The sequence below is a fragment of the Anomaloglossus baeobatrachus genome, chromosome 2 (assembly GCF_048569485.1).
Source record: "Anomaloglossus baeobatrachus isolate aAnoBae1 chromosome 2, aAnoBae1.hap1, whole genome shotgun sequence".
Taxonomy (NCBI): domain Eukaryota; kingdom Metazoa; phylum Chordata; class Amphibia; order Anura; family Aromobatidae; genus Anomaloglossus; species Anomaloglossus baeobatrachus.
The window spans coordinates 475,737,263-475,764,841 of NC_134354.1; the positions used below are offsets into that span (position 1 = coordinate 475,737,263).

The 27,579-nt window shown below is 42.6% G+C and overlaps 1 protein-coding gene across 1 annotated transcript in view; it reads left to right on the plus strand.

Annotated features, from left to right (window-relative positions):
- Positions 1-27,579, plus strand: part of P2RX1 (purinergic receptor P2X 1) — a 178,538-nt gene that overhangs the window by 143,730 nt on the left and 7,229 nt on the right. Inside the window, exons 10-12 of the mRNA XM_075336374.1 lie at positions 8,872-8,937; positions 20,627-20,719; positions 22,030-22,161. Coding sequence (XP_075192489.1) covers positions 8,872-8,937; positions 20,627-20,719; positions 22,030-22,128 — 258 coding nt within the window. The 3' untranslated portion in view covers positions 22,129-22,161. The remainder of the gene's footprint in view (positions 1-8,871; positions 8,938-20,626; positions 20,720-22,029; positions 22,162-27,579) is intronic.

Consider the following 27,579-nt stretch of genomic DNA (forward strand, 5'->3'; position numbering starts at 1 on the left):
GCTAGTCAGGACCGGATGACAGTTCACACGCACAAAGAAACAAACTGTAAATCAATTTCACATTGCATTAACAAACACAGTTCAACTTCCCACTGGGTTGTGTCTGATCTAAGTGGGCCGGTGAATCCCCGTTCAACCCAGTCCAGTGTGGCAGGCGCTTTCCTTTCCTGCAGTCCCATGTCCGATCTCCTCAGGGGTCCCACTATTACCGTAGTAAAGCTTTGCACACCATGTACTTTGAAAGTTAAGGCGCTTGGCCACTAGAGCACCAGTAGAAGTCACCCAGTTTCTTGACAGTTTAGTTGCTAAGAGGAAAGGATTCCAGCCTCTCGCTTCTATAGCCTGAAGCCACTTTGTCCGAGGATGAGTCTCAAGTTACAATGCTGTTCACACCCTGTGTTGCCGGTTTCTCTCGAGATTCATGTTATCTTGCCTTCTGTCTTCTTTGCTCCATTCCCACAAATAACCCACTGTATGCAACCTTCATGACCAATTATACATCTGTAACATTCGCTCACTAGGCCTTCACTGACTCCATCCAGATTGAACTGTCATTTTTCTGTCACCTGACCCCTCGCAGTGTGGGCTAGTCCAAACACTTAACTATCTCTGTCCCTGCTGTCTGTTGCAGGGTAGACTTAACCTTTTGCCTACATTTCTATACAAACATGCTACACCTTACACATTACATTACATCTTATCCTAATTCTCAGACATTATATGTATATTGCTCTATCACAACATACATCATAACATATTGTACCTTACATTACACAGGATCATTACAATACAATACAATTCACGACAAATTATTACAAAAGGCGCAATACATTATTCACATAACATTGACGTTATTGTTGTCTTCACCACTCTTACACAATTAAGAGGAAAAGTATATTGGAAATATGCACCACTTCTGCATTTTTCAACCACCTTTTTGTTTTGGCTTACAAATACTGATGTAAAATACTGACCAAATACTGAACTTGTGGATATAGTCAAATTAGTTGATGCAAAAATTAATACACTCCGAAACAAACACAATGACCTCTAGAATTTTGTATGACTCCCATGATTTTTAAGGGCAGCACTAAGTCTTCCAGACATGAAATGAACAAGTTGCAGACATATTGCAACATCTTTTTTTTTCAATCTTCAAGAATGACCTTTTTTAGAGCCTGGATGCTGGATGGAGAGATGCTTAACTTGTGTCTTCAGAATTCTGCATAGGTGTTCAATTGGGTTGAGATCAAGAGTAGTGATGGCAGGTCCAACTGGATTTAAAAAAAAAAAAAAAAGATCAGGCCCGGTATTAATCCCAGATATCTGATCAAACTCCAGTCCCCATATACATCTATTGGGACCCGAATCAGGTGATGAAAAATGGTGGTAGAAGGGATAGAGGGATTGGAGCAAGCGCTTCGTATTTACAGGTCCCCATGCGGCTGTGCATTGCTTCTAGGGCTGTTCAGTCTACTTCCGGGGCTGCTCATTATCTTCATACATATGTACTACTTCCCGGGGTAATAAGAGGTTAATTACAGTTCACAGCTGTCACTAAGCCCTAGCTTAGCAATGGGAGGCATCTATAAGACCCCCTCATTACTAATCTGTAAGTGAAAAGAAATAAACACAAAATACCTTATTTGAAATAAAATGCAAAAAAAAACACCACTCTTTTTACCTCTTTTTAATCCCCCCAAAACACCTAGGTCCGATCCACACGAGGTCCCATGATGATTCCAGCTCTGTTACATCTGAAGTGACAGCCCGTGGGCATGGAATATGACCGCCTACTGTGATCTTCAGACAGAGAATGAGCCGCAGCAATGAGCAGTGACGTCATTCAGGTTATTTGCGGTCACAGCTGGACTTTCCCAGGGTCCTCCAACCAGTGATCGCAGGTAACTCCATTGCACTGAGTGACCTCTTGACTCTAGTGGCTAAGCCCTGTTTACCATCAAGGTTAATCCTAACTGGCGTGTGAACATAGTCCATGATCTGAATGGGTTCCCTACAGACCTCTGGGAGTGCTAAGATTTAATCCAGTCAAAAAGGGACTCTTAAGGAGACTGGACATGAGGCTGCAGGAAGAGAGTATCATCATCACAAACTGTGCTGTAATGCTGGGCTGGGTTGCACTGGGACCAGTAAGATCTGAAGCAACTCAGTGGGAACTTAGACTGTGTCTGAACATGCCTTGCAAAACTATAATGTACTGGAAGATATGTGCCAGCTACCTAGAGTGTGAAGTTGTTGCAGAAAAAGAACTGTCCAGTAATGTGTTGTTGGAAAAGAACTGATGGTCTCCTTGTGAGTATGAGTCATCATCCAGTCTTGGCCAACCAACATCAGCGGCCTACATGGGTTCACAGCCTACACAACACAAGTCCACACACCGAGACAGGACTAGTCATTTCATGTTGAGTGCTGGGGCGTCCACAGTCAATCCCTCTCCCATGACTACCACCCAGTGCCACTCTACAAATTCACAGCTGTACTGCACTATATTGAAAGAGAAAAAGCTACCATCACTCTGTGCCCTTGGTAGTGTCGCGGGCGGAGGGGATGCGCTCGCCACGGTCGGGTCCGGGGCTTCTGCTGCTGCTGCTCGGTGGCTCGAGCGGTGGGCCAGACCCGGGAACTCGAGCAGCGCTCCTCACCCGTGAGTGAAAAGGGATGGTTTGTTTGGGGAGAGGGTTCGTGACGCCACCCACGGGACGTGGTGATGATGGCACCACCGCTGCTGGTGAGGGGATCCCGGGAGAGATCGTAGGGAGCAGCTAGGATGTTGTCCCCTCCGTGGGTAGGGGGTTGGTGATCCCGGGGCCCGGTGGTGTAACAGGGAGGCTGGATGGCTGGGGTGCAGGGTTGCAGGGACAGCATTGCGTGGTGCCGGACGGCACTGGTGTACTCACTCAGACAATCAATGATAGAGTCTCTGGTAAACCAAATGGCCGGATGGACGGGTCCCGCAGCCGGCTGCAGTGTTGTGGTGCTCTCCCCAGACGGCTGATGGTAGCTGTCTTTCGCTGCACCTGTTAGAATGTTTTGACTCTTGCGGTTGCCCACCGGTAGTCCGCTCCCCAGCGTATAGGTGCCGTAGGAGCCCGTTTTGCCCGCAGGCACTGGCCCTTGGATCTCTAGCCTGTGGCGGTGGCTGTATATCCTCACGGTGTGAGCGGTTGCCTTCTGTTGGGACTTGGTTGTTCGGAAACCCCTGGGGTTCCTGTCACACTCGGATTTGACTATTGACGGCGGCTCCAACCCTGGTCGGGGTCCGATGGCCCTGCCTGTGTGTTTAGCTTCACTCCGCTCCCCGGTTCGGTACCCGTGGGCCACCGCCCAGCCCCGGTCCTTACGGCTTTGCAGAGTTCCACCAACTCCTGCAGACGGCCACCACCATCTGCCAACCTTGCTGTCAGTGCCTGGGCTCCTACCCAGGCACACGGGGTGTGTGTGTTGTTATGTCTGTGACTACCTGGCTAGTCCAGGGCATCACAGTAGACATGCACATTTTCCAATATGACTGATGCAAAACAGAAATATAAGGCCACTGTTGCATTTCTGAAGAATAAGAGGGTGAAAGGGATTCAGTGGCCAAGTACAGTTAGGTCCAGAAATATTTGGACAGTGACACAATTTTCGCGAGTTGGGCTCTGCATGCCACCACATTGGATTTGAAATGAAACCTCTACAACAGAATTCAAGTGCAGATTGTAACATTTAATTTGAAGGTTTGAACAAAAATATCTGATAGAAATTGTAGGAATTGTACACATTTCTTTACAAACACTCCACATTTTAGGAGGTCAAAAGTAATTGGAAAAATAAACCAAACCCAAACAAAATATTTTTATTTTCAATATTTTGTTGCGAATCCTTTGGAGGCAATCACTGCCTTAAGTCTGGAACCCATGGACATCGCCAAACGCTGGGTTTCCTCCTTCTTAATGCTTTGCCAGGCCTTTACAGCCGCAGCCTTCAGGTCTTGCTTGTTTGTGGGTCTTTCCGTCTTAAGTCTGGATATGAGCAAGTGAAATGCATGCTCAATTGGGTTAAGATCTGGTGATTGACTTGGCCATTGCAGAATGTTCCACTTTTTTGCACTCATGAACTCCTGGGTAGCTTTGGCTGTATGCTTGGGGTCATTGTCCATCTGTACTATGAAGCGCCGTCCGATCAACTTTGCGGCATTTGGCTGAATCTGGGCTGAAAGTATATCCCGGTACACTTCAGAATTCATCCGGCTACTCTTGTCTGCTGTTATGTCATCAATAAACACAAGTGACCCAGTGCCATTGAAAGCCATGCATGCCCATGCCATCATATTGCCTCCACCATGTTTTACAGAGGATGTGGTGTGCCTTGGATCATGTGCCGTTCCCTTTCTTCTCCAAACTTTTTTCTTCCCATCATTCTGGTACAGGTTGATCTTGGTCTCATCTGTCCATAGAATACTTTTCCAGAACTGAGCTGGCTTTATGAGGTGTTTTTCAGCAAATTTAACTCTGGCCTGTCTATTTTTGGAATTGATGAATGGTTTGCATCTAGATGTGAACCCTTTGTATTTACTTTCATGGAGTCTTCTCTTTATTGTTGACTTAGAGACAGATACACCTACTTCACTGAGAGTGTTCTGGACTTCAGTTGATGTTGTGAACGGGTTCTTCTTCACCAAAGAAAGTATGCGGCGATCATCCACCACTGTTGTCATCCGTGGACGCCCAGGCCTTTTTGAGTTCCCAAGCTCATCAGTCAATTCCTTTTTTCTCAGAATGTACCCGACTGTTGATTTTGCTACTCCAAGCATGTCTGCTATCTCTCTGATGTATTTTTTCTTTTTTTTCAGCCTCAGGATGTTCTGCTTCACCTCAATTGAGAGTTCCTTAGACCGCATGTTGTCTGGTCACAGCAACAACTTCCAAATGCAAAACCACACACCTGTAATCAACCCCAGACCTTTTAACAACTTCATTGATTACAGGTTAACGAGGGAGACACCTTCAGAGTTAATTGCAGCCCTTAGAGTCCCTTGTCCAATTACTTTTGGTCCCTTGAAAAAGAGGAGGCTATGCATTACAGAGCTATGATTCCTAAACCCTTTCTCCAATTTGGATGTGAAAACTCTCATATTGCAGCTGGGAGTGTGCACTTTCAGCCCATATTATATATATAATTGTATTTCTGAACATGTTTTTGTAAACAGCTAAAATAACAAAACTTGTGTCACTGTCCAAATATTTCTGGACCTAACTGTATGTCTCCTGATGTGAGTCCAATTGAACACCCATGGGAAATTCTGAAGAAACAAGTTCAGCATCACTCTCTATCCAGCCTTTATAAGCGGTTGTTTTTACTTGTTTTTAATGTGGGATGTATTAATTTTTGCATCAACTAATTTGAGTAAAACTGAAGTTATTAAGATCTCTTTAGCTTCTCTCTTTTATAACATTTTGTGCTAGCCACCACCAGTCCCTGGAAAATGTGTAATATGAAGATTGATTCAATGTACAATCAGAAAATGTTCTATTAAACATGGTGAGCCTTAAACATTATCAACAGATTTAACATTTTCTCCAATTCCTACATAAAGAAGGCAGATGGTTTTGCTAATATAAAAATATCCAGAAGTAGGGGCAGAGCTAGGCACGTATAACATATTGACCCTTTGTCCAAGGCCAGAGGAAGTCAGACCTCTCGTCAAACGGCCATCACCTCCAATACACACCTCTCCCCCTGTTGCTGTAAAGGCCACGTCACACTAAGTAACATCGCTAGCAACATCGCTGCTAACGAACAACTTTTGTGACGTAACAGCGATGTTGCTAGCGATGTTGCAAGCGATGTTGCGGTGTGTGACATCCAGCAACAACCCGGCCCCTGCTGTGAGGTCGTTGGTTGTTGCTGAATGTCCCGGGCCATTTTTTAGTTGTTGCTCTCCCGTTGTGAAGCACACATCGCTGTGTGTGACAGCGACAGAGCAACAACTAAATGTGCAGGCAGCAGGAGCCGGCTTCTGCGGAGGCTGGTAACCACCGTAAGCATCGGGTAACCAAGAAGCCCTTACCTTGGTTACCCGATATTTACCTTCGTTACCAGCGTCCCCGCTCTCAGGCTGCCAGTGCCGGCTCCCTGCTCTCTGCACACGTAGCCACAGTACACATCGGGTTAATTACCCGATGTGTAGTCTGGCTATGTGTGCAGAGAACAGGGAGCCGGCACTGGCAGTGTGAGAGCGGCGGACGCTGGTAACGAAGGGAAATATCGGGTAACCAAGGGAAGGGCTTCTTGGTTACCCGATGTTTACGGTGGTTACCAGCCTTCGCAGAAGCCGGCTCCTGCTGCCTGCACACGTAGCAGAGTACACATCGGGTAATTAACCCGATGTGTACTGTGGCTAGGTGTGCAGGGAAGCCAGCGCTAAGCGGTGTGCGCTGGTAACCAAGGTAAATATCGGGTTTGTTACCCGATATTTACCTTAGTTACCAAGTGCAGCATCGCTTCCACGCGGCGCTGCTGGCTGGGGCTGGTCACTGGTTGCTGGTGAGCTCACCAGCAACTCGTGTAGCGACGCTCCAGCAATCCCTGCCAGGTCAGGTTGTTGGTGGGATCGCTGGAGTGTCGCTAGTGTGATATCTCACCAGCGACCTCCTAGCAACTTACCAGCGATCCCTATCAGGTTGGATCGTTGTTGGGATCGCTGGTAAGTTGTTTAGTGTGACTGGGCCTTAAGACAGCTGTTACAGTCATATGAAAAAGTTTGGGCACACCTATTAATGTTAACCTTTTTTCTTTATAACAATTTGGGTTTTTGCAACAGCTATTTCAGTCTCATATATCTAATAACTGATGGACTCAGTAATATTTCTGGATTGAAATGAGGTTTATTGTACTAACAGAAAATGTGCAATCCGCATTTAAACAAAGTTTGACCGGTGCAAAAGTATGGGCACCCTTATCAATTTCTTGATTTGAACACTCCTAACTACTTTTTACTGACTTACTAAAGCACTAAATTGGTTTTGTTTGTAACCTCATTGAGCTTTGAACTTCATAGGCAGGTGTATCCAATCATGAGAAAAGGTATTTAAGGTGACCACTTGCAAGTTGTTCTCCTATTTGAATCTCCTATGAAGAGTGGCATCATGGGCTCCTCTAACCAACTCTCAAATGATCTGAAAACAAAGCAACATAGTTGTTCAGGGGAAGGATACAAAAAGTTGTCTCACAGATTTAAACTGCAGTTTCCACTGTGAGGAACATAGTAAGGAAATGGAAGAACACAGGTACAGTTCTTGTTAAGCCCAGAAGTGGCAGGCCAAGAAAAATATCAGAAATGCAGAGAAGAAGAATGGTGAGAACAGTCAAGGACAATCCACAGACCACCTCCAAAGACCTGCAGCATTATCTTGCTGCAGATGGTGTCAATGTGCATCGGTCAACAATACAGCGCACTTTGCACAAGGAGAAGCTGTATGGGAGAGTGATGCGAAAGAAGCCGTTTCTGCAAGCACGCCACAAACAGAGTCACCTGAGGTATGCAAAAGCACATTTGGACAAGCCAGTTACATTTTGGAAGAAGATCCTGTGGACTGATGAAACAAAGATTGAGTTGTTTGGTCATACAAAAAGGCGTTATACATGGAGGTAAAAAAACACTGCATTCCAAGAAAAGCACTTGCTACCCACAGTAAAATTTGGTGGAGGTTCCATCATGCTTTGGGGCTGTGTGGCCAATGCCGGCATCGGGAATCTTGTTAAAGTTGAGGGTCGCATGGATTCAACTCAGTATCAGCAGATTCTTGACAATAATGTGCAAGAATCAGTGACGAAGTTGAAGTTAAGCAGGGGATGGATATTTCAGCAAGACAATGATCAAAAACACAGCTCCAAATCTACTCAGGCATTCATGCAGAGGAACAATTACAATGTTCTGGAATGGCCATCCCAGTTCCCAGACCTGAATATCATTGAACATCTGTGGGATGATTTGAAGCGGGCTGTCCATGCTCGGCAACCATCAAACTTAACTGAACTAGAATTGTTTTGTAAACAGGAATGGTCAAATATACCTTCATCCAGGATCCAGGAACTCATTAAAAGCTACAGGAAGCAACTAGAGGCTGTTATTTTTGCAAAAGGAGAATCTACAAAATATTAATGTCACTTTTATGTTGAGGTGCTCATACTTTTTCACCGATCAAATGTTGTTTAAATGCAGATTGCACATTTTCTGTTAGTACAATAAACTTCATTTCAATCCAGAAATATTACTCAGTCCATCAGTTATTAGATATATGAAACTGAAATAGCTGTTGCAAAAACCCAAATTGTTATAAAGAAAAAAGGTTAACATTAATAGGGGTGCCCAAACTTTTTCATATGACTGTATGTATGGAATTAAGAATGTGGATTATAGGCAAGGAATCCTTTTTTTTACCTTGTCTTATAAGACTTATTCGAATTATCAAAAATTTTATAACATTGCTGTCCGACATAGATAGCACTGTCATATCTAGAGTAAGGGGGGAACTGGGGCATTTGACCTATGTGCTTTGTGCCAAGTGGAGCATAAGGGGGGCAACTAAAAGCCACTGTGCCCAGGCCAAGGTATAGTATTTAGATACGGGGTGAGGTCAGCACATTAATCTTTTTTCCCTACGAGAAGGAACACCTAGCTACAACTCCAATAAAGGAGTTAAAATGGTTTCAATTTTATTACAAATATTAGTTATTAATATTTAATATCGAAACAATGTTATGCAACGAGCCTTAGTAGTTTACAGTAGTCAGTTTGCAATTTTGTGCAGCAGGGGAAACAACTTTCTGATGTACATAATAAAACAATCTCCACTATTTACCTTATAGGGAGGAAAATTTGATATAATTCCAACAATGACGACAATAGGATCAGGAATTGGTATTTTTGGTGTGGTAAGTTTATAAATCTGTTTTACAATATGTCATGTTAGCACTCATAATCCGTATGTCTACATCATGCACATCATGAACATATCTTCCGTATGGACACACATTTTCAGCAATGTTAAAATGAGCACATTATGGGTTTCTGGCATAAATGTATATAAAAATAAACTTGCTGAGAAAATAATAACAAATTCAAAGCTATTTAAAGGGAACCAACCACCAGGTTTTTGCCCTATAAACTAGAGGCAGTGTCATAATGGCGCTAGGATGCTGATTCAAGTGATACCTTTAAGACCCCATCACACACAACGAGATCGCTAACGAGATAGTTGCTGCATCACAGTTTCTGTGACGTGGCATCGATATCGCCAGTGATCTCATTATGTGTGACACCTGCCAGTGATCAGGCCCCGGCTGTGAGATCGCTAGTCGTTACCGAATGGTCCGGACCATTTTCTTCAAAGGCGATGTCCTGCTGGGCAGGACGAATTGCTGTGTATGACGCCTAATAACAACCTCCTAACGACCTCGTTGATGACTGCGAACTTAGACACCCCTATTCGAGGTCTGAAACGTCACACTAGCTGCTGTGTGACAGGGTCCCAACAATCGCCGAGATCATTATACAGGTAGCTCATCGTTACTGCGTCGTTGCTAAGGTCTGACTGTGTGACATCTCTCCAGCAACCTCCCAGCGACTTACCCAGCGATCCTTATCAGGTCGTATCGTTGTCATGATCGCTGGTAAGTCGTTGTGTGTTACTGGGCCTTTAGTTGAGAATTTCAAGGTTTCTTTTCAGAATAATCTTTGTCTAAACTTTACCAAATTACATAAGTTGTGAACAGGGTTGAGCTTCGGGGCGAAACTTTGTGCATTGAGTCCTCAGTAACAATTCCTCCTCCTGCCTTGCCTTCTTTTCCGTATTTAAATTTTGTGTCGCTACCACCATTAACCGCTTCATGAGCCCGCATTAATCTTTTCACTGTCTTGGGTCTCTAAAACCTACCATTCCTGAGATATTTTCCAAAAAGAAACAGAGGACGGAAGCAAATATTAATTTACACCAAACAACTGTCCCAATCTGCACTAGATTTGGCACATATGTAAATCAGTAGCTTCCAAATGTTTTCAGCTCTCCAGTATCCTCCTCATTCTCAAAACATTCTCCTCCCCCCCACCCCCTCAAGAAAAAGAAATTAAAAAAGAAAATACTAATTTATGGTCAAACGACTGGAGCAATCTGCACTAAATTTGATATATGGACAAATCAGTTTGCTTCTGAAGGCTTTCAGTCAAGTGTCATCTCTAAAGGGCCTACTGTTCTAGACACATTATTTAGAAAAGATACAAATAAAAATGTTATTGTACATTTCTTCAGGAGACAACTAGCGAGTCGTGAAATTTCTGCACTTAAATAATCAGATATGTTGACTTCTTCATATCAGTAGCAAACTGACGTTGTTAACCACAGAAAAAGAACAAACAGTTAAACCAAATAAACCTGTGCAAATCCGGATAATTCTACTTATATTATAAAAATCTATTCTAAATCCTTATTAGTTTGGTGTACTTACTGTACTTCAGACTCATTATTAACTTCTTCACCACCAGGCTGTTTTCACCTTCCTGACCAGGCCATTTTTTTTCATTTCTGTCCAGTGTCACTAATGAGGCAATTCTGGAACGCTTCAACGGATCCCAGTGATTCTGAGATTGTTTTTCGTGAGATATTGTTATTCATGATAGTGGTAAATTTAGGACAATATTTTTTTGTTTTTCCTTGTGAAAATATCGGAAATTTGGAGAAAGTGTTGAAAATTTCAAGATTTTCAAACTCTGAATTTTTCTGCCCTTAAACCAGAGCATTATGTCGCACAAAATAGTTAGTACATATCATTTGCCACATGTCTACTTTACATCAGCACAATTTTGAAACATCTTTTTTTTCTTAGGACGTTAGAAAGCTTCAAAGCTTATCAGGAATTTCTCATTTTTCCAACAAAATTTACAAAAACATTTTTTAGGGACCACATCACATTTAAAGTAACTTTGAGAAGCCTAAATGGCAGAAAATACCCAAAAGTGACATCATTCTAAAAACTGCACCCCTCAAACTGCTCAAAACCACAATCAGGAAGTTTATTAACGATTCAGGTGCTTCATAGGAACTAAAGCAATGTGAATGGAAAAAAATGAATGTTTTACTTTTTCTCACAAAAATGTTACTTTACCTCCAATTTTTTTATTTTCACAATACAGTAATATAATAGGAGAAAATGAACCATCCAATTTCATGAGCCATTTCTCCTGAGTATGCTGATACCCCATATAAGGTGGGAAACCACTGTTTGAGCGCATGGCAGGGCTTGCAAGGGAATTTGACTTTTGGAAAGCATAATTGGCTGGAATCAATAGCGGATGCCATAGAGAATTTGCAGAGCACCTAATTTGCCTAAACAGTGGCATCCCCACACAAGTGACTCCATTTTTAAAACAAGACACTTCAAGGAATTTATCTAAATGTGTGGTGAGCACCGTGAATTCACAGGTGCTTCACAGAATTTTACATCGTTGAACCGTGATGATGAAAAAAAAGGTTTTTTTCCCTCAAAAATATTGATTTAGCCTCAATTTTTTCACTTCTACAAAGATAGCAGGCGAAAATGGACCCCAAATAGTACAACAATATCCCATATGTGGGGGGAAATTAATGTTTGGGGACACTGCCGAGCTTCAAATGGAAGGAGTGACATTTTGAAGTACAGACTTTTGTGGAATTGTTTGCTTGAGCCCTGACACATTTGCAGAGCCCTTGAGGTGCCAAAATAGCAGAAACAAAACCCCCATAAGTGACCCTATATTGGAATTGATCTATTATTTTCCTGGTTTGTGAATTTTATAATGTGGTGGCATACATAAGTTGTGTAGAGTATATCCAGTTGGCATATGTAGGTTGCATAGAGTACATCAGGGTGGCATATGACTTGTGTACAGTACATATAGTTGGCATATGTAAGTTATGTAGAACACATTCAATTGGGCCACAAAATCAGGAATCTGAGGCTGATAATTTTCAGGATAGGAGGTCCATAGGGGGTCACTAACGGTAGACATTAGCTCTTTTGCTGTCCTGGGGTGTCTGCTTCGGTTCAATATCACTGGAGAAAGAAAAGGAGGAGGAGGAAAAAGAGAAGACGTTGAGATATTCTCCCTCACCATCAGTGTCAGGGGCAAGGAAGGCATATGTTTCCTCGACTGAATAACGTCTTTGGTATGAGAGGGACATTTTATTTTTCACGTTTTTGGTGTATGTATAAAATAACCACATTTTATTCAGGTGTGTGTGTGTGTGTGTTACGCTAGGTATGGAGAAGTACCATGGGTACAGTGACAGGGAAGGGAAACTCTGTGTTTAGGAAAGGGGAAGATGGTAACCCCTGAGCAAACCTTCCCCTGGCTCCCCTGATCACCCTAGATAGGTTCTGCCCCTATGCGCCAAGTAGGATACCTGACCCGACTGACCCTAGAACTAGGTCCTAGGTAGGGAATGAATAGGATGAGCATTTAGTCAACCCCACTAAACTCTAAAGAAGGCACAGTGAGCACACACAGGGGAAAGTACATGAACAACTTATCTCCTGGATGACTCAGTGAGAGGTACAGCAATGAACAAAAATGCTTCTTCAGATGGATACAAGCCGACTGCTTGCATCCAAGGCCTGTATAGGTTTTTAACTCTATCACCAGCAAATATTAAGGGGGAATGAGAGAATTTAAGGACACAAAGGTAAGTGCTGATGATTAGCAGCTGAAAGGTGAGCAAATCTACATGGTCCTAAAGGGAACAGGATTAACCCCAAGCAGTGACGAAGGGAATGTCAGGGAGCAGTTTGTATAGCTAAATGCTGCGACCTTCTACAGCCAGACACTACAGGACTGTCTGTCATGCGTCACACACCCGTAACAGAACCTCCCCTTCTACAAGTGGTCTCTCAGGACCGGGAATATCCAGATGGGAAGCATGAAATGATTGACCCAACCTTGTGACGTTCACATCCAATTCTGGAACCCACATCCTTTCTTCTGGACCGTAACCCCTCCAGTGCACCAAGTATTGAAGGGAATGATGTAGGAAAGAAGAATCAACAATCTTAACTATTTGAAACTCTAAATTACAATCAACCATGATTGGAGTCGGCGACAAGGCGGACAGCTCCAAAGGTACCACATACTTTTTCAGCAGTGACTTGTGGAACACAGTGTGGATCCTAAGAGCCTGAGGTAACTCTAGATGAAATGCCACTGTGTTAATGATGGCGGTTACTTTATAGGAACTAATAAACCCAGGTCCCAGCTTCTATGAAGGAATCTTCAACTTAATATTCCTGGTAGAAACCACACAAAGTCCTTCACACTTAGTCCGGATCTGGCAAACATATTTTTTTGTCAGCCATGCGTTTATATCTGTTTCCCATCAGCTTCAAATTACTCTGAACCCTTCTTGCCAGACAGAGGAGCGATGAGGCAAAATGATCCTCCCCAGGGACTCTTCAAGCCCTTTCACCACCAAAGGTACCAAATTGCAGTAGAAAACCATATTCACCAAAGAATGGTGACTTGCCAGTAGACTCCTGCTGATGACTGTTTAACACTAGAACTACTGGACTCGTGACACCTATATAGAAATACATGGTGCAAAGTAGTCAAAATGACTACCTCAGTAGTTCTAGTGTTAAAGCAAATTCGGCCAACTGTATGTAAGATAACCAATCCTCCTGGTTCTTGGAGACAAAGTACCTACAGTAAGTTTCCAAATTTTGATTTATGTGCTTGGTCTGACCATTCGACTGAGGATGGAAGACAGAAGAGAAAGACATCTGTACCCCCAGTCAAGCACAAAATGCTTTCAAAATTTGGAAACAAACTGGCTTCCTTGGTCAGAGACCAAATCGGAAGAAACCCCATGAAGCTTCATAATCTCATTAATATAAGAGGGGGAAAAAAATCTGCATCACAGCAATAGATTTTTTGAAAAAGGTAATATTTTATTCATAAACATTTTTAATTAAAAACATTAAAGGATACAATGAATGGCTATCAGATGGCTCCAACACTGCACAGAAGGGGAAAAAAACCACAGTTGTATAGAGAAAATGATATTATATATTGGGTATATAGGAATGTCAACAGTTGTCACAAACACTCAATATTACAGAGACAGCCAAAATGATTATAATGATTATAAATGAATATTAAATATAAGAAAATAAATGCTAAATGTGCATGTGGCTACTCTTTTATAAATATAGGTGCACATGTATATTAACATAGATAACCCATAAGCAAGAAACCATATACCCATAGGGCCAATTGGCAATACATATACTGTATATTAGTGGCATTACCTTCTGTGAAGTGAGGCACCCAGCACAACCCCTACACGCATGTTTCGGCTGAAAAAACCTTCTTCCGGGGGTACAGGTAAGGTTTTTTCAGCTGAAATGTGTGTAGGGGTTGTGCTGGGTGCCTCACTTCACAGAAGGTAATGCCACTAATACACAGTATATGTATTGCCAATTGGCCCTATGGGTATATGATTTAATTCTTATGGGTTATCTATGTTAATATACGTGTGCACTTATATATAAAAGAGTAGCTATATACACAGTTAGCATTTATTTTCTTATATTTAATATCCAAGTATAATCATTGTAATAATTTTGTCTTTCTCTGCAATATTGAGTGTTTTTGACAACTGCTGACATTCCTATATACCCGATATAAAATATAATTTTCTATATACAACTGTTTTTTTCCCCTTCTGTGGGGTGTTGGCGCCACCTGCTGCCCATTTATTGTATCCTTAAGTGTTTTTAATTAAAAATGTTTATGAATAAAATATTACCTTTTTCAAAAAATCTTTTGTTATGTTACAAAAATGTTTTACCCTCTTTTTCGTTGGTTAACTATATCTGTATAAAGTAAGCCTCCATCGTTATTTTGGCACACCAACACTAGGTGTCTCATTGGGAATAGTGTGGGTTTATTTTGTTTGCTTAATTTAGTGTCATATTCTCATTGATGAACACCTGAGCTAGTTTTGGCATTTGGAAGTGCTGGTAACACAATCAAGTGTATCATCTTACTGAACATATCCACAACTACTAAAACTACAGTCTTTCCCGAAGACAAAGATCAATAATGAAATCCATGGATGAATGCGCCATGGTCTATTTGGGATAGCCGATGCAGGAGATATCCCGATGGACAAGTATGCATTACCTTGGAACATGCGCAAATACTGCAAGCAGAGACATAGTCAACCACAAACTGATGCAACCTCAGCCACCAAAAATGACAAAAAGGAAGTCCGAAGTGCTTTACAACCTGGGATGACCCGTAAGTATGGTATTGTGATGTTCCTCAATTCTTTTAAGGTGTAAATTAGGTGGCACAAATAACTTCCCTGAAGGACAAGAGGCCAAGGCATCCCTCTGAGCCTCCAACACCTCCCCTTCCATGTCTGGGCACAAGACTGAGACGACAAATAAATGAGTGAAGGGTTCACATGATCACTTCCACCAGGGAAGCTCTGGGATAATGCATCTGCTTTGATGTTTTTAATCCCTGAACGGTAATGGACAATAAAATTAAAGCTGAAAAAAAAACAAAGACCATCTAAGTTGCCTAGGATTGAGATGTTTGGCAGACTCGAGATATGACAGGTTTTCATGGTCTGTCATTACAGTAATGGGATGAACTGCCCCTCCAGCCAATGGTGCCATTCCTGGAACCCTAACTTACCCTTACCCTAACCTAGAGTTATCTATGACCAACATCATAGTTTCTCTCGGCCAAAGACAATTTCTTGGAAAAGAAAGCACATGGACACCATTTATGGACCTTGTGACAACACAGTCCTAACCCCTACCTCAGATGCATCAAGGCCACTTTACACGATACGATTTATCTGACGATCTCTTAAACGATGTGACATGCCCAGATCGTTGTTACGATTTGCCGAGATCGCACATAGGTCGTTTATTTGCGGTCACACGTACACATCTCACAAACGACGCAACAGCGATCAGCGATATATTGTTTGACCAAGGCGGTCATTTGGATGTTGTTCGTCGTTGGCAGGGTGTCAAACATACCAATATGTCTGCTGCGATCCAAACGACGAACAATATTTTGAAACTGAACGACATGTCAACGATCAACGATTTTCAACCTATTGCGATAGTTCGGAGTTGCACGTAGGTGTCACACGCAACGATGTCGCTAACAATGACGGAAGTGCGTCACGGAAACCGTGACCCCGACGACATATCGTCAGATAAATCATAGCGTGTAACACCGCCATCAGCCGCTACGATAAAAGGCTGTGAAAAATCAGGCTGAATAAGTATAGCTGCAGTGGAAAAAACATCTCTTTAAAGAGAAAAAAGCCTGTTGGGCGGAGTCCGAACATTTAGAGCAGGGTTCCCCAACTCCAGTCCTCGAGGGCCGCCAACAGTGCATGTTTTCAGGATTTCCTTAGGATTGCATGGGTGTTGGAATCATCAATTGTGCAGGTGATTAAATTATCACATGTGCAATACTAAGGATATCCTGAAAACATACACTGTTGGCGGCCCTTGAGGACTGGAATTGGGGACCCATGATTTAGAGATATGTGACTCCTTTTTTGTCATGGTGAGATATAATTCTGAATAACTTTCCGGTAAAAATTGGTAAACCCTAGAAAGCGAAGTAACATTTTCAGGTTCTCTGTATGATCCCAGTCAAGTATAGCACGGACCTTCTCAGAATCTATCCAAAGACCCGAAGCTGACAACAGTTACCTAAAAAATTGAGGTAACGTTTGGACATCGAGAACACACTTCTTCAGTTTGGCATACAGTTTGTTATTCCTCAAGATCTGTAATATCTGTTTAATATGTACCTGATGTGTCTCCATATTGGGTGAATAGAACAAGATATCATCCAAATAAACCACTACAAACCTGCCCACCAAATGGTGAAAAATATAATTAAAAAAATGCTGGAAAACGGCAGGCCATTAGTGAGGCCAAATGGCTTGACCTGACTTTCGAAGTGCGCTTCAGGTGTATTGAAAGCCATTTTCCATTCATCCCTTCTCTGATTCTAAACCCTTAAGTCCAACTTGAAGAACCATTTATCTCCCACAATCTGGTTGAATAGATTTGGAATCATAGGAAGAGGATATGGGTCTCAGACGGTAATCTGATTCAATTCCCAAAAATCCAAACAAGAGCAGAGATCACCATCTTTCTTCTTAACAAAGAGGAAACCTGATGCCACTGGCTTAGGCTACGAACACACATCCGGCTTTTCTGCCGTTTGTCGGATCCTGCGCGCTCCCGTACAGTCTATACAGTACAGTGGCTGCGCTGCAACTTCCTGGTCACATGCTCCGGTCATATGACAGCACGTGACTGGAGCTTGTCGCGCAGCCACTGTACTGTACACAGTGTACGGGAGCGCGCTGGATTCGGCAAACGGCAGAAAAGCCGGATGTGTGTTCTTAGCCTAAGAGGAGGGTTTGATATGTCCCTTCACCAGACTTTAAGCAATGTAATCTTTCATGACTTGTACATAAGGTCACATGAGCCTTGGGAGAGTGAGTGCAGACACCACTAGAACAGTACTGACATCTAAGGTAAGTATAATCGTTATTTTAACAGGGGCAAACATGCTGATTGAGGAGTTGTCCCAGAAGTGGACAACTCCTTTAACCTTTAAGAAGCAATAGTTTATCTGTGCTCCAGAATACACAGAGACATTGTAGTAAATAGCTAATATATAATAATATTCTGTAGGAGGTAGACCTCATATCCTGGCAGGAGGTGAGGAAAATTTTCACTTGATTTACAGCATTTTGTAATGCATTGGTGAATTACTTTATTATGTTTGTACTTTGTTTTTGGGTGAATTTATGAGAAAAATAGATGAATTGATTCTGCTACCCTATTCCATGGACCAGTGACTTTGTAAAGTATTAAAACAGGCTAAAAAATTGTTCACCCTGATCTCTGTAGATTTCAGCATCCTACTCCATTTACCATCAAGATGTGGTATAGCACGAGTTGCTGTTGTATGGGAATTGTTTAACTAGGTGCCAAGACACAGTGTGGGTCACAGAATCCATGGTCAGGAAGCAATGTTCTATGAAGTAGTTAAGAGTTGGTATAAAGTATAAAGATGCAGGGCTGAAAATGTATATAAATTTCTAGATATATATTTTGACTTTAGAAATATTTCGTTTTTAAGCTTAAGAGTCATGATTTTTTTGTCCAGTCAGTAGGTGCCTTCTACTCAGTGTAGTATATATTCATCATACTTAATCGGTTGTCCATTCTAGAATTAAAAGTGGTGCAGTGGGAAGATTTCAAACTGCAGACTTTTTATTTTGGACTGAACAACCCCTTTAAGAATTATGGTCATGTGTTCACTATAATTGTGGACACCATAATGGAAACATAATTAGGACTGTCGAGCATTACAATTGATGTAACATGTACTGATGGTGGTTTAGATAAAGTATTTCTGTACTGATGGTGTTTCTTGGGATGTATTCCTGTACTGATGTAGGGTTTTGATGCTGTGGTTTTGTATTGATGGGAGTTATATGGATATATTATATTTCTCTTCTGCTGGTGGTTCTAGTGATGTATTTCTCTAGTGCTGGTGATTTTGGTGATGTATTTCTGTACTTCTGGTGGTTTTCGTGATGTATTTCTGTACTGCTTGTGGTTCTACTGATGTATTTCTGTATTCATGAGGGTTCTAGTGATGTAGTTATGTCTTGCTGGTGATTCTGGTGATGTATTTCTGTACTGATGGGGGTTCTACTGATGTAGTTCTGTATTTCTGGGAATATATTCTTGTACTGTTATTGGTTCTGATCTTGTACATATTTAACATTCTGTAACTTGTAAGATTGCATCATACATGGCTATGTAAATCAAGCACTGTGCCGTCTGACAAGTTAAGGGTTACTATGTTTTTATTTATGTTTGGAGCATTAAAGGGTTGTTCAAGTTTGTCATGAGTCTGAAGTTACTCTATTTGATTGGAGACTTCTGAATTCTCACAGCGGGCACTGCATGTTATCAAGATTCTCTGGTGCTGGCGGTGAGAATGGAAGGTCACAAAACTGCAAGAATGTGATTTGAATACATGCAATCACATACCCACTAGACATACAGTCCCAACCAAAAGTTTGGACACACCTTCTCATTCAAAGAGTTTTCTTTATTTTCATGACTCTAAAAGATTGTAGATTCAAAACTATGAATGAAAACATGTGGAATGAAATACTTAAAAAAGTGTGAAACAACTGAAAATATGTCTTATATTCTAGGTTCTTCAAAGTGGCCACCTTTTGCTTTGATTACTACTTTGCACACTCTTGGCATTCTCTTGATGAGCTTCAAGAGGTTGTCACCGGAAATGGTTTTCCAACAGTCTTGATGGAGTTTCCAGAGATGCTTAGCACTTGTTGGCCCTTTTGCCTTCACTCTGTGGTCCAGCTCACCCCAAACCATCTTGATTGGGTTCAGGTCTGGTGACTGTGGAGACCAGGTCATCTGGCGTAGCACCCCATCACTCTCATTCTTAGTCAAATAGCCCTTACACAGCCTGGAGGTGTGTTTGGGATCAATGTCCTGTTGAAAAATAAATTATGGTCCAACTAAACGCAAACCAGATGGAATAGCACACCACTGCAAGATGCTGTGGTAGGCATGCTGGTTCTGTATGCCTTCAATTTTGAATAAATCCCCAACAGTGTCACCAGCAAAGCACCCTCACACCATCACACCTCCTCCTCCATGCTTCATGGTGGGAACCAGGCATGTAGAGTCCATCCGTTCACCTTGTCTACAAAGACACAGTGGTTGGATCCGAAGATCTCAAATTTGGAGTCATCAAACCAAAGCACAGATTTGCACTGGTCTAATGTCCATTCCTTGTGTTCTTTAGCCCAAACAAGTCTCTTCTGCTTGTTGCCTGTCCTTAGCAGTGGTTTCCTAGCAGCTATTTTACCATGAAGGCCTGCTGCTCAAAGTCTCCTCTTAATAGTTGTTCTAGAGATGAGAAGGTCTGTCCAAACTTTTGGTCTGTACTGTACGTGGCCTTGTTAAAGTAAAATGAATTGAGCGAGGATAAACACGTCAAATCGGAATGTGGCCAAAAGTTACAAATTGAATACTTGTGCTCACATGAGCCTGGCACTGGCAAGGGAGAATCCCAAAAGTGTGCTGTGTGCATGCTGTGAGTATTCAGAAGTCTGCAGTTACCTAAAGTGACTGCAGACGTTCTTCACAAACCTGGACAACCCTTTTAATTACAAAATTAAGGACTGTAACATGCCAATCCTTAGCGTGTAATATACTCAATGTCAGCAGTCAGCTTTGCTTGCTGGTACCAGCAGTCATCACATAGCCACTTCACTCATGTGATTTGCACACATATTCATGTGACAACTGGCTTTTCTCCCTGCTTCTCTCAGTTATTCACTGAACATGGAGAGAATTAGGAAGAGCAGGTGGTGGGCACGTGACTACTACTCAAACTGCTAGGTGGGCCGCCAATCTGAATTCTTGCCTTGGGTGCAGGAAAACCTAGATATAACTCTTGTCTAATCTGTGTGGCTTTGTTTTTCAGGCAACAGTTGTATGTGACTTGATGTTACTTCATGTGCTTCCAAAGAGGAATTATTACAAGGAGAAAAAGTTCAAGCATGCAAAAAGTGAAAAGGTATCTTTTATACTTAAATCATTTGTACATTGCATTAATTAATACATTTACTGTGAGTTTTAAAATGACCGCTTTAATGAACTGTGATCTACATGTTAGTGACAGGAGCTGAGCCAGCTTCATACGTGGCAGATGATGGCTGTGTTACATAACCGACATCTGCCTATTACAGCAGCAGAAGCCTCGAGCTTCAGTGCCTGATGTGACCCATATTTATGCCCCTGTCAATCATTGATTGTGGCCTATAAATGGCACAATTGCGAGTGAGCTTTAGTACCAGCTCTCATCATCAGGGTATTGAAGCTTAGGTATCCATGGTTATGACCACTAGCAACTAACTGTCCCTATATGCATGGCTGTAGACTTGGATACCTAAGCTACTGCAATGCCTTGCACGTGAGGTAAGCAACATAGTTTTTCAGAAGAACTATACTACATTTCTAATTGGAGGTATTTGCTTTTATTACACCTACTACATATTGGGATAGGATCTTGGAGATGGGAATACCCCTTTAATGCAGAGCCCAAAAAGGGAGAGCCATTCCCCTCTATATATTGAAGACAAGGAATTAAAGCAAAACCGAAGAAATTGGTCAATACACTCGCTGGTACAAGTGCTCACCCACACCATGGGCACCCAAAGACAAAACCTAGGACATAAATAATGAGCGTATACCCTGCAATAAGTAGTAATAATAGTACATGTAAATAGCATAGGGTTCTTAGCTGGCTGTCCGTATATATAGTGTTCCCCAGGCAGGTGCAAAACAGTTGGGCCTGTGTCCTGCTCTGCCCAGTCTACTGAGCCTTGCAGACAGAGAGGTACAATATTACAAATAGGACCATCCTGATCCATCCTTGGGGTGGGATGGCTTTTTAGCTTTTTATTGTATTAAAAACAATGGCAGAATGGCACTTTTTGTTACCTGTTTCAAAGTGCTTGGATTTTTTTCCCCATTTTTCGGTACTTTACATAGTAAAATGAATTGTGTTGTTCAAAACTACAATTCGTCCTACAAAAGTACAAGTCCTCATTGTTGGAACACAGGGAAGAAAAATTGAAAACACAAAAATGAAAAATATCCCATATTAAATTATTACTATATTAGGCACATAAAATCAACACTGGATAATTTTGTTGTGGTCTGGGAACACTCATGAAATATATGATCCAAGACCACCAATGTGCTCAAAAATCCCATACCTTGTGCTGTCCAAACCGACATGTGAGTACTCTCATTGGTGAGGATAGTTAGCCATATTAATTACTTTAACGATAAATTCTGTCTGCTTTGCTACTGTCTTTTCAGAACACAATAAGTAAACAAGACAGCCCAACTTATGATAATTATATTCAAAATGAGAATGCACAGAGTCCCGAAGTCCCCGAAAGAGCAATTCCTAGTTAAAAGAACAAGAATAAGGTGACTGAAAAGCAGAAGGTATGTATCAGTACATATATATAGTCTAAAATTATGTATACACCACTTACATGAGTCATCAACCTTTGGGGACAACTTTTTTTGTTACTAAAATGCATGTGTTTTTGGTAAAAAATCACTTTTGTATTGGGCTTCCTTTAAATGTTTGCACCGTTTGCCTTTAATAACCTCTGTATTGATATTTTTTAAGTCTAAATTTCTCACGAAAAAAATAATGCAAGGAGAGCTCAAAACTGGTTCACAGACTAAAAACTCCTTAATTTAAAAATTATTAATTTTATTAACAGAAGCAATTAAAACACACTTCCACATTATATAGAAAATATTCATTGGTGCCATACAACAATTTCAAACATATATCCCCCTTATTTTTATAGTCCTATGTGTTTCCCCAATTTAGGAGCAAGAACAAATGTCAGTAAGGCGCAATGCAAAAATATATCCCTAAACAGTCCAATAGTCAAGGGTCCTACAGTCAAGATCCCTAAAGGCAGCACTTTTTACCCTAAATTAGTTGGTTCTGCAGTAAGATATAATTCTGTATATACTGCCACTTCCTATATTAGTGAGGAGGCTGTCAACCTTCTACACCTAATCGACCCGACGCATTTCCCCTTCTAATAGAAGGTTCCTCAGGTGTCATCAAAAAGTAGTATAGAAAAATACAAATAATTTATACATTATCCTCCAATCATACAGTGAATACAGACATAGTTTTTGTAATCTCCCCAAATAGAGTACATCAAACAGATGATCTTCAGATTGTACATATGACTATTATAGTCTCCTCTGGTGCTGGCGTATCTTTAGACTCCAAAAATTGCCAGGTAATACAGAGTTCCATAAAATATTAGTGTGGATGTTACAGAACAAAAAATTCCTGTTATAGAAATATTTTTCAGATTTTTGTCATCTCATCCGGGACAAAGCTGTACGTTTTAGGTGGATGATGGTGTCACCTATTAATGACATGCCCATTCATAATTCCCCTTCAACAAGCTTTTTTCTTTTCTGTGTCAGTGTGGATGAATGGACTAGGGTCCCCTCAGGGGACCCAAATAAATTTAAAACTATATACCAGCATGTAGTTGGGGCTCCCTGCAATATTCAGAGCGTTCCCAGCCTCTGCAAAATCCACGTGGAGACAGCGCTGAATATTGCAGGGAGCCCCAACTACATGCTGGTATATAGTTTTACATTTATTTGGACCGGACATACCAATTGCAACCTGAGGGGACCCTAGTCCATTCATCCACACTGACACCATCATCCACCTAGAACGTACAGCTTTGTCCCGGATGAGATGACAAAAATCTGAAAAAGATAAATAGGAATTTTTTGTTCTGTAACGATTAGGGGTAGAAGGTTGACAGCCTCCTCACTAATATAGGAAGTGGCAGTATATACAGAATTATATCTTAGTGCAGAACCAACTAATTTAGGGTAAAAAGTGCTGCCTTTAGGGATCTTGACTGTAGGACCCTTGACTATTGGACTGTTTAGGGATATATTTTTGTATTGCGCCTTACTGACATTTGTTCTTGCTCCTAAATTGGAGAAACACATAGGACTATAAAAATAAGGGGGATATATGTTTGAAATTGTTGTATGGCACCAATGAATATTTTCTATATAATGTGGAAGTGTGTTTTAATTGCTTCTGTTAATAAAATTAATAATTTTTAAATTAAGGATTTTTTATTTTTTAAGTCTACATTCAAATCGATGTTTGGATTTAAAGGGGATCTTTCACCAGGTTTTTGCCACTCCATCTGAGAGTAGCATAATGTAGAGACAGAGACCCTGATTCTGACCCTAATTACTCAGCTGCGTTCTGTCATTTTGATATAATCACTTATCTAACAGCAGGAGCATACATAGAAATGGGCCCCATAGCTTCTAATTGCCCCCCTCAAAAAAAAAACCAAAACATCTGGGAACATAACAACTTTGCAGTCCCTACTAAGTAGTTTTCCCCCTACAGAAGCCCCTAAAATCCCCTTTTACTGCATCCATAAAATGTGATTTCAACCAAAGAGCCCTGTAATCACTGTACTATGTTTCCCCGAAAATAAGACCTAGCAGGAGTTTTCAGGGAGGCTTAAATATAAGACATCCCCTGAAAATAAGACCTAGCTGTGGTCAATAATGAAGTATCCGTGCAGCGGTTAAAAAGTTAAAGAATCCTGTAGGACACTTCATTATAGACATCGGACAGCCCCTAAAGAAAGAAGATAGAAGACCCCAGATCATACTCACCAGACACCGACCGGGAGCAGGGGAGCGCATCAAGGTCCTGCGGCGGAACATACACACATACACATCAGATCACATATACACACACAATCACACTACATATCGTATACACATACTCACCACATCCAGCGATATCACTTGCTTCTCGGCGCGTGTAAGGACCTGCGACGCTGTGCAGTGAGCTTCCAGGACCTGCAGGATGAACACATGGCCGGAAGCACGTGGTATATCCGGATGTTGTGAGTGTGCGCGCGCGATTGTACCAATATATGCGATTTCATGAGTGTGTGTGAGTATATGCAATCGGATGTGTGAGTTTATGCTGTCTGATGTGTGAGTGTCGGCAAGAGGCAGAGGAGAACCGTGTACAGCACATCTGCCTGGAGTGCACACTGGAGATCACAGGGAGGAATGATGTGAAATATGATGTGTGTGTGTGTGTGTGTGTGTGTGTGTGTGTGTATGCTATCTGATGTGTGAGTGTGTTCTGATGTATATGTGTCAGTCAGATGCAGGGGTAGACAGCGTGCTGCACAGAGATCACAGGGAGGAATGATATGGAATCTGATGTGGGTGTGTCTATATGAGTGTATGCTATCTGATATGTGAGTGTGTGATCTGAAGTATGTGTGTTGGCCAGACACAGGGGAGGCGTGCAGCATATCTGCTGGGAGATCATAGGGAGATCTCAGAGCCATACAGACGCCCGGGGCTGGTAAGTATGACGATCCTGGGAAGTGGAGGGGGGGTCTGTTTTTTTGTGGGGGGTAAACTTACCCCCAACCATGTCTCCTCGAGAATAAGACACCCCCTGAAAATAAGACCTAGTGCTTTTTTCAGGGCAAAAAAAATATAAGACAGTGTCTTATTTTCGAGGAAACAGGGTATGATACCTCCACAGTGAATTCCTCCACAGTACCCTCCACACACAGTACGATGGCTCTACTGTAGTCCATTTACATTTACCCTATCAAAGTATGGTGACCCTAACACAGTATAATCACCCATTTGTGACCTTTACACAGCCCTCCATGCAGTATAATGCGATTACAAACAGTATAATAGGCTCCACACTTCTTCATACTGTTTAATAGTCCCAACTAGCCCTCCAAACAGTATAAGGCCCAGTGCCCATGTGACGCCCTGGGCAAGCCAGGGGTCACAGGTAATGACATCACCACACCCTACACCCCGGTTAGGCACATCAAAGCTAGACCAGAAATCCTTGTTGCCTTCCTCCAGGGGCTGATGTCCACACCAGGGGGTGGAGCCAGGCGGTTGGTCTCCGCCCACCAAGGAGTTCAGTCCTGGAGGCAGGAAAACCAGGCAGTTAGAGTTTGGAGGAGGAAGTGAGAGGAGGTGAGAGTTTGGAGTTTGAAGTAGAAGGAGGGAAAGTAGTGAAAGAGAAAAGTGACAGTTTGAAAGCCTGAAGTTGGTCCGGGTGTGTGCCCCGGACTGAGACAGCAAGGTTAGCAGACGGCGGTGACTGTCTGCAGTGGAGGCTGATTGGAGGTGCCGTAAGGACCGTGGACGGGTGGTGGCCCGGCGGTACCGGACCGGTACACAAGGAGAAGCCAGCACCATTGGCAGGGGCCTTTCGGATCCCGGCAAGGCTAGGAGTCGCCGTGAATTTGCCAAATCCGTCAGTGAAGGGGACCTCCGGGTCTCCAAACAACTAAGTCCCGATTGAAGGCAACAGTCCAACCGTATGAGAGAGACACCGCCACCGCCAAGGCACCAGTTTCTCAGGGCCAGCGCCTGCGGGCAAAGAGGGGCTCCTCCGGCCCATATCCAAGTCGGGGAGCAGGTAACCGGCGGGAACCCATCGCTACCAACATTACACAAGGTGCAGGGAAAGAGACAGTCACCGTTAACTACCGGGGAAAAGCAACAGCAGCCGTCCGTGGGAACCGTCCTTCCAGCCGAGTGTTTTACCGAGAACTGTGTCACCGTCTCAGGCTGAGTGAGTACCACCGTGCCGTGAGGCACAGCGCTGCCCCCGCGACCCTGCACCTCACCAGGCCCCGCACCCGGCCTGCCATCCACCCCTACCCCATCACCGGGCCCCGGGACAACCAACCCCCTACCCACGGAGGGGAGAAATAACAACAAAGCTGCTCCCTGTCACCGCTCCTGGGATCCCCATACAGAGCAGCGGTGGTGTCTACACAATCACCACAACCGTGGGTGGCGTCACGGACAATAAATCCCCAAAACCAAACCCCCCTTTTTCACCGACGGGCGAGGAGCGCCGCTCGAGTCCCCGAGATCTGGCCCATCGCTCGAGCCACCGAGCGGCAGCGGCAGCAGCAGCAGCGGCAGCCGGACCCGAGCAGAGGGAGAGCACAGCGTCCCCTCCTCCGCCCGCGACACCCACACTGTGTAGTTTTGTAGCAGATTTGGTGCAGAAAAAAAGAAATCTGCACCAAATATGCAAGGGAAAAATACTCAACATGGGCACAGCACTTCTGAATTCTCATAGACTGCTGGCTTCACAATGGACATGCAGATTTTGCTGCAGATTTCTGAAAATCTGCATGAAAATACGCGTCAAAATACGCCGCGTGGGCACAGGGCCTTATAGTTCACACAGACCTCTGCACAGTATGATGGACCCCACACAAACCTTCATACTGTATAAATACTTGCATATAGTGTAATGGACCTCAAATAGCCGTCCATAATCTATAAAGGCTCTCTCATATTCATGTAAATATTATTATGGGCTCCACCTAGCCTTTCATATAGTATAGTGGGCCCCCCGAAAGTCCTCCATATATAATAATACACATGCCATAGCCTTCCATGTAATATTTTGCACCCCCCATAATCCTCTATATAATATAATGCACACCGTATAGTCCTTCATATAGTATAATGCATACCTCAAAGTCGTCCATATAGTATAATGCACCCAATAGTTCTCCATGTAATGTAATTCACCCCCCTGAGTCTTCCATAGAGTATAAGGGTAGCTTTACACGCTACAACATCGCTAAAGCGATCTCGTTGGGGGTCACAGAATTTGGGGGTCACATCTGGCCGCGGTAGCGATGTTATTGTGTGTGACACCTATTAGCGATTTTGAATCGTTGCAAAAAGGTTCAAAATCGCTAATCGGTGACATCCCCCCCCTATTCCCAATTATCGTTGCTGCTGGAG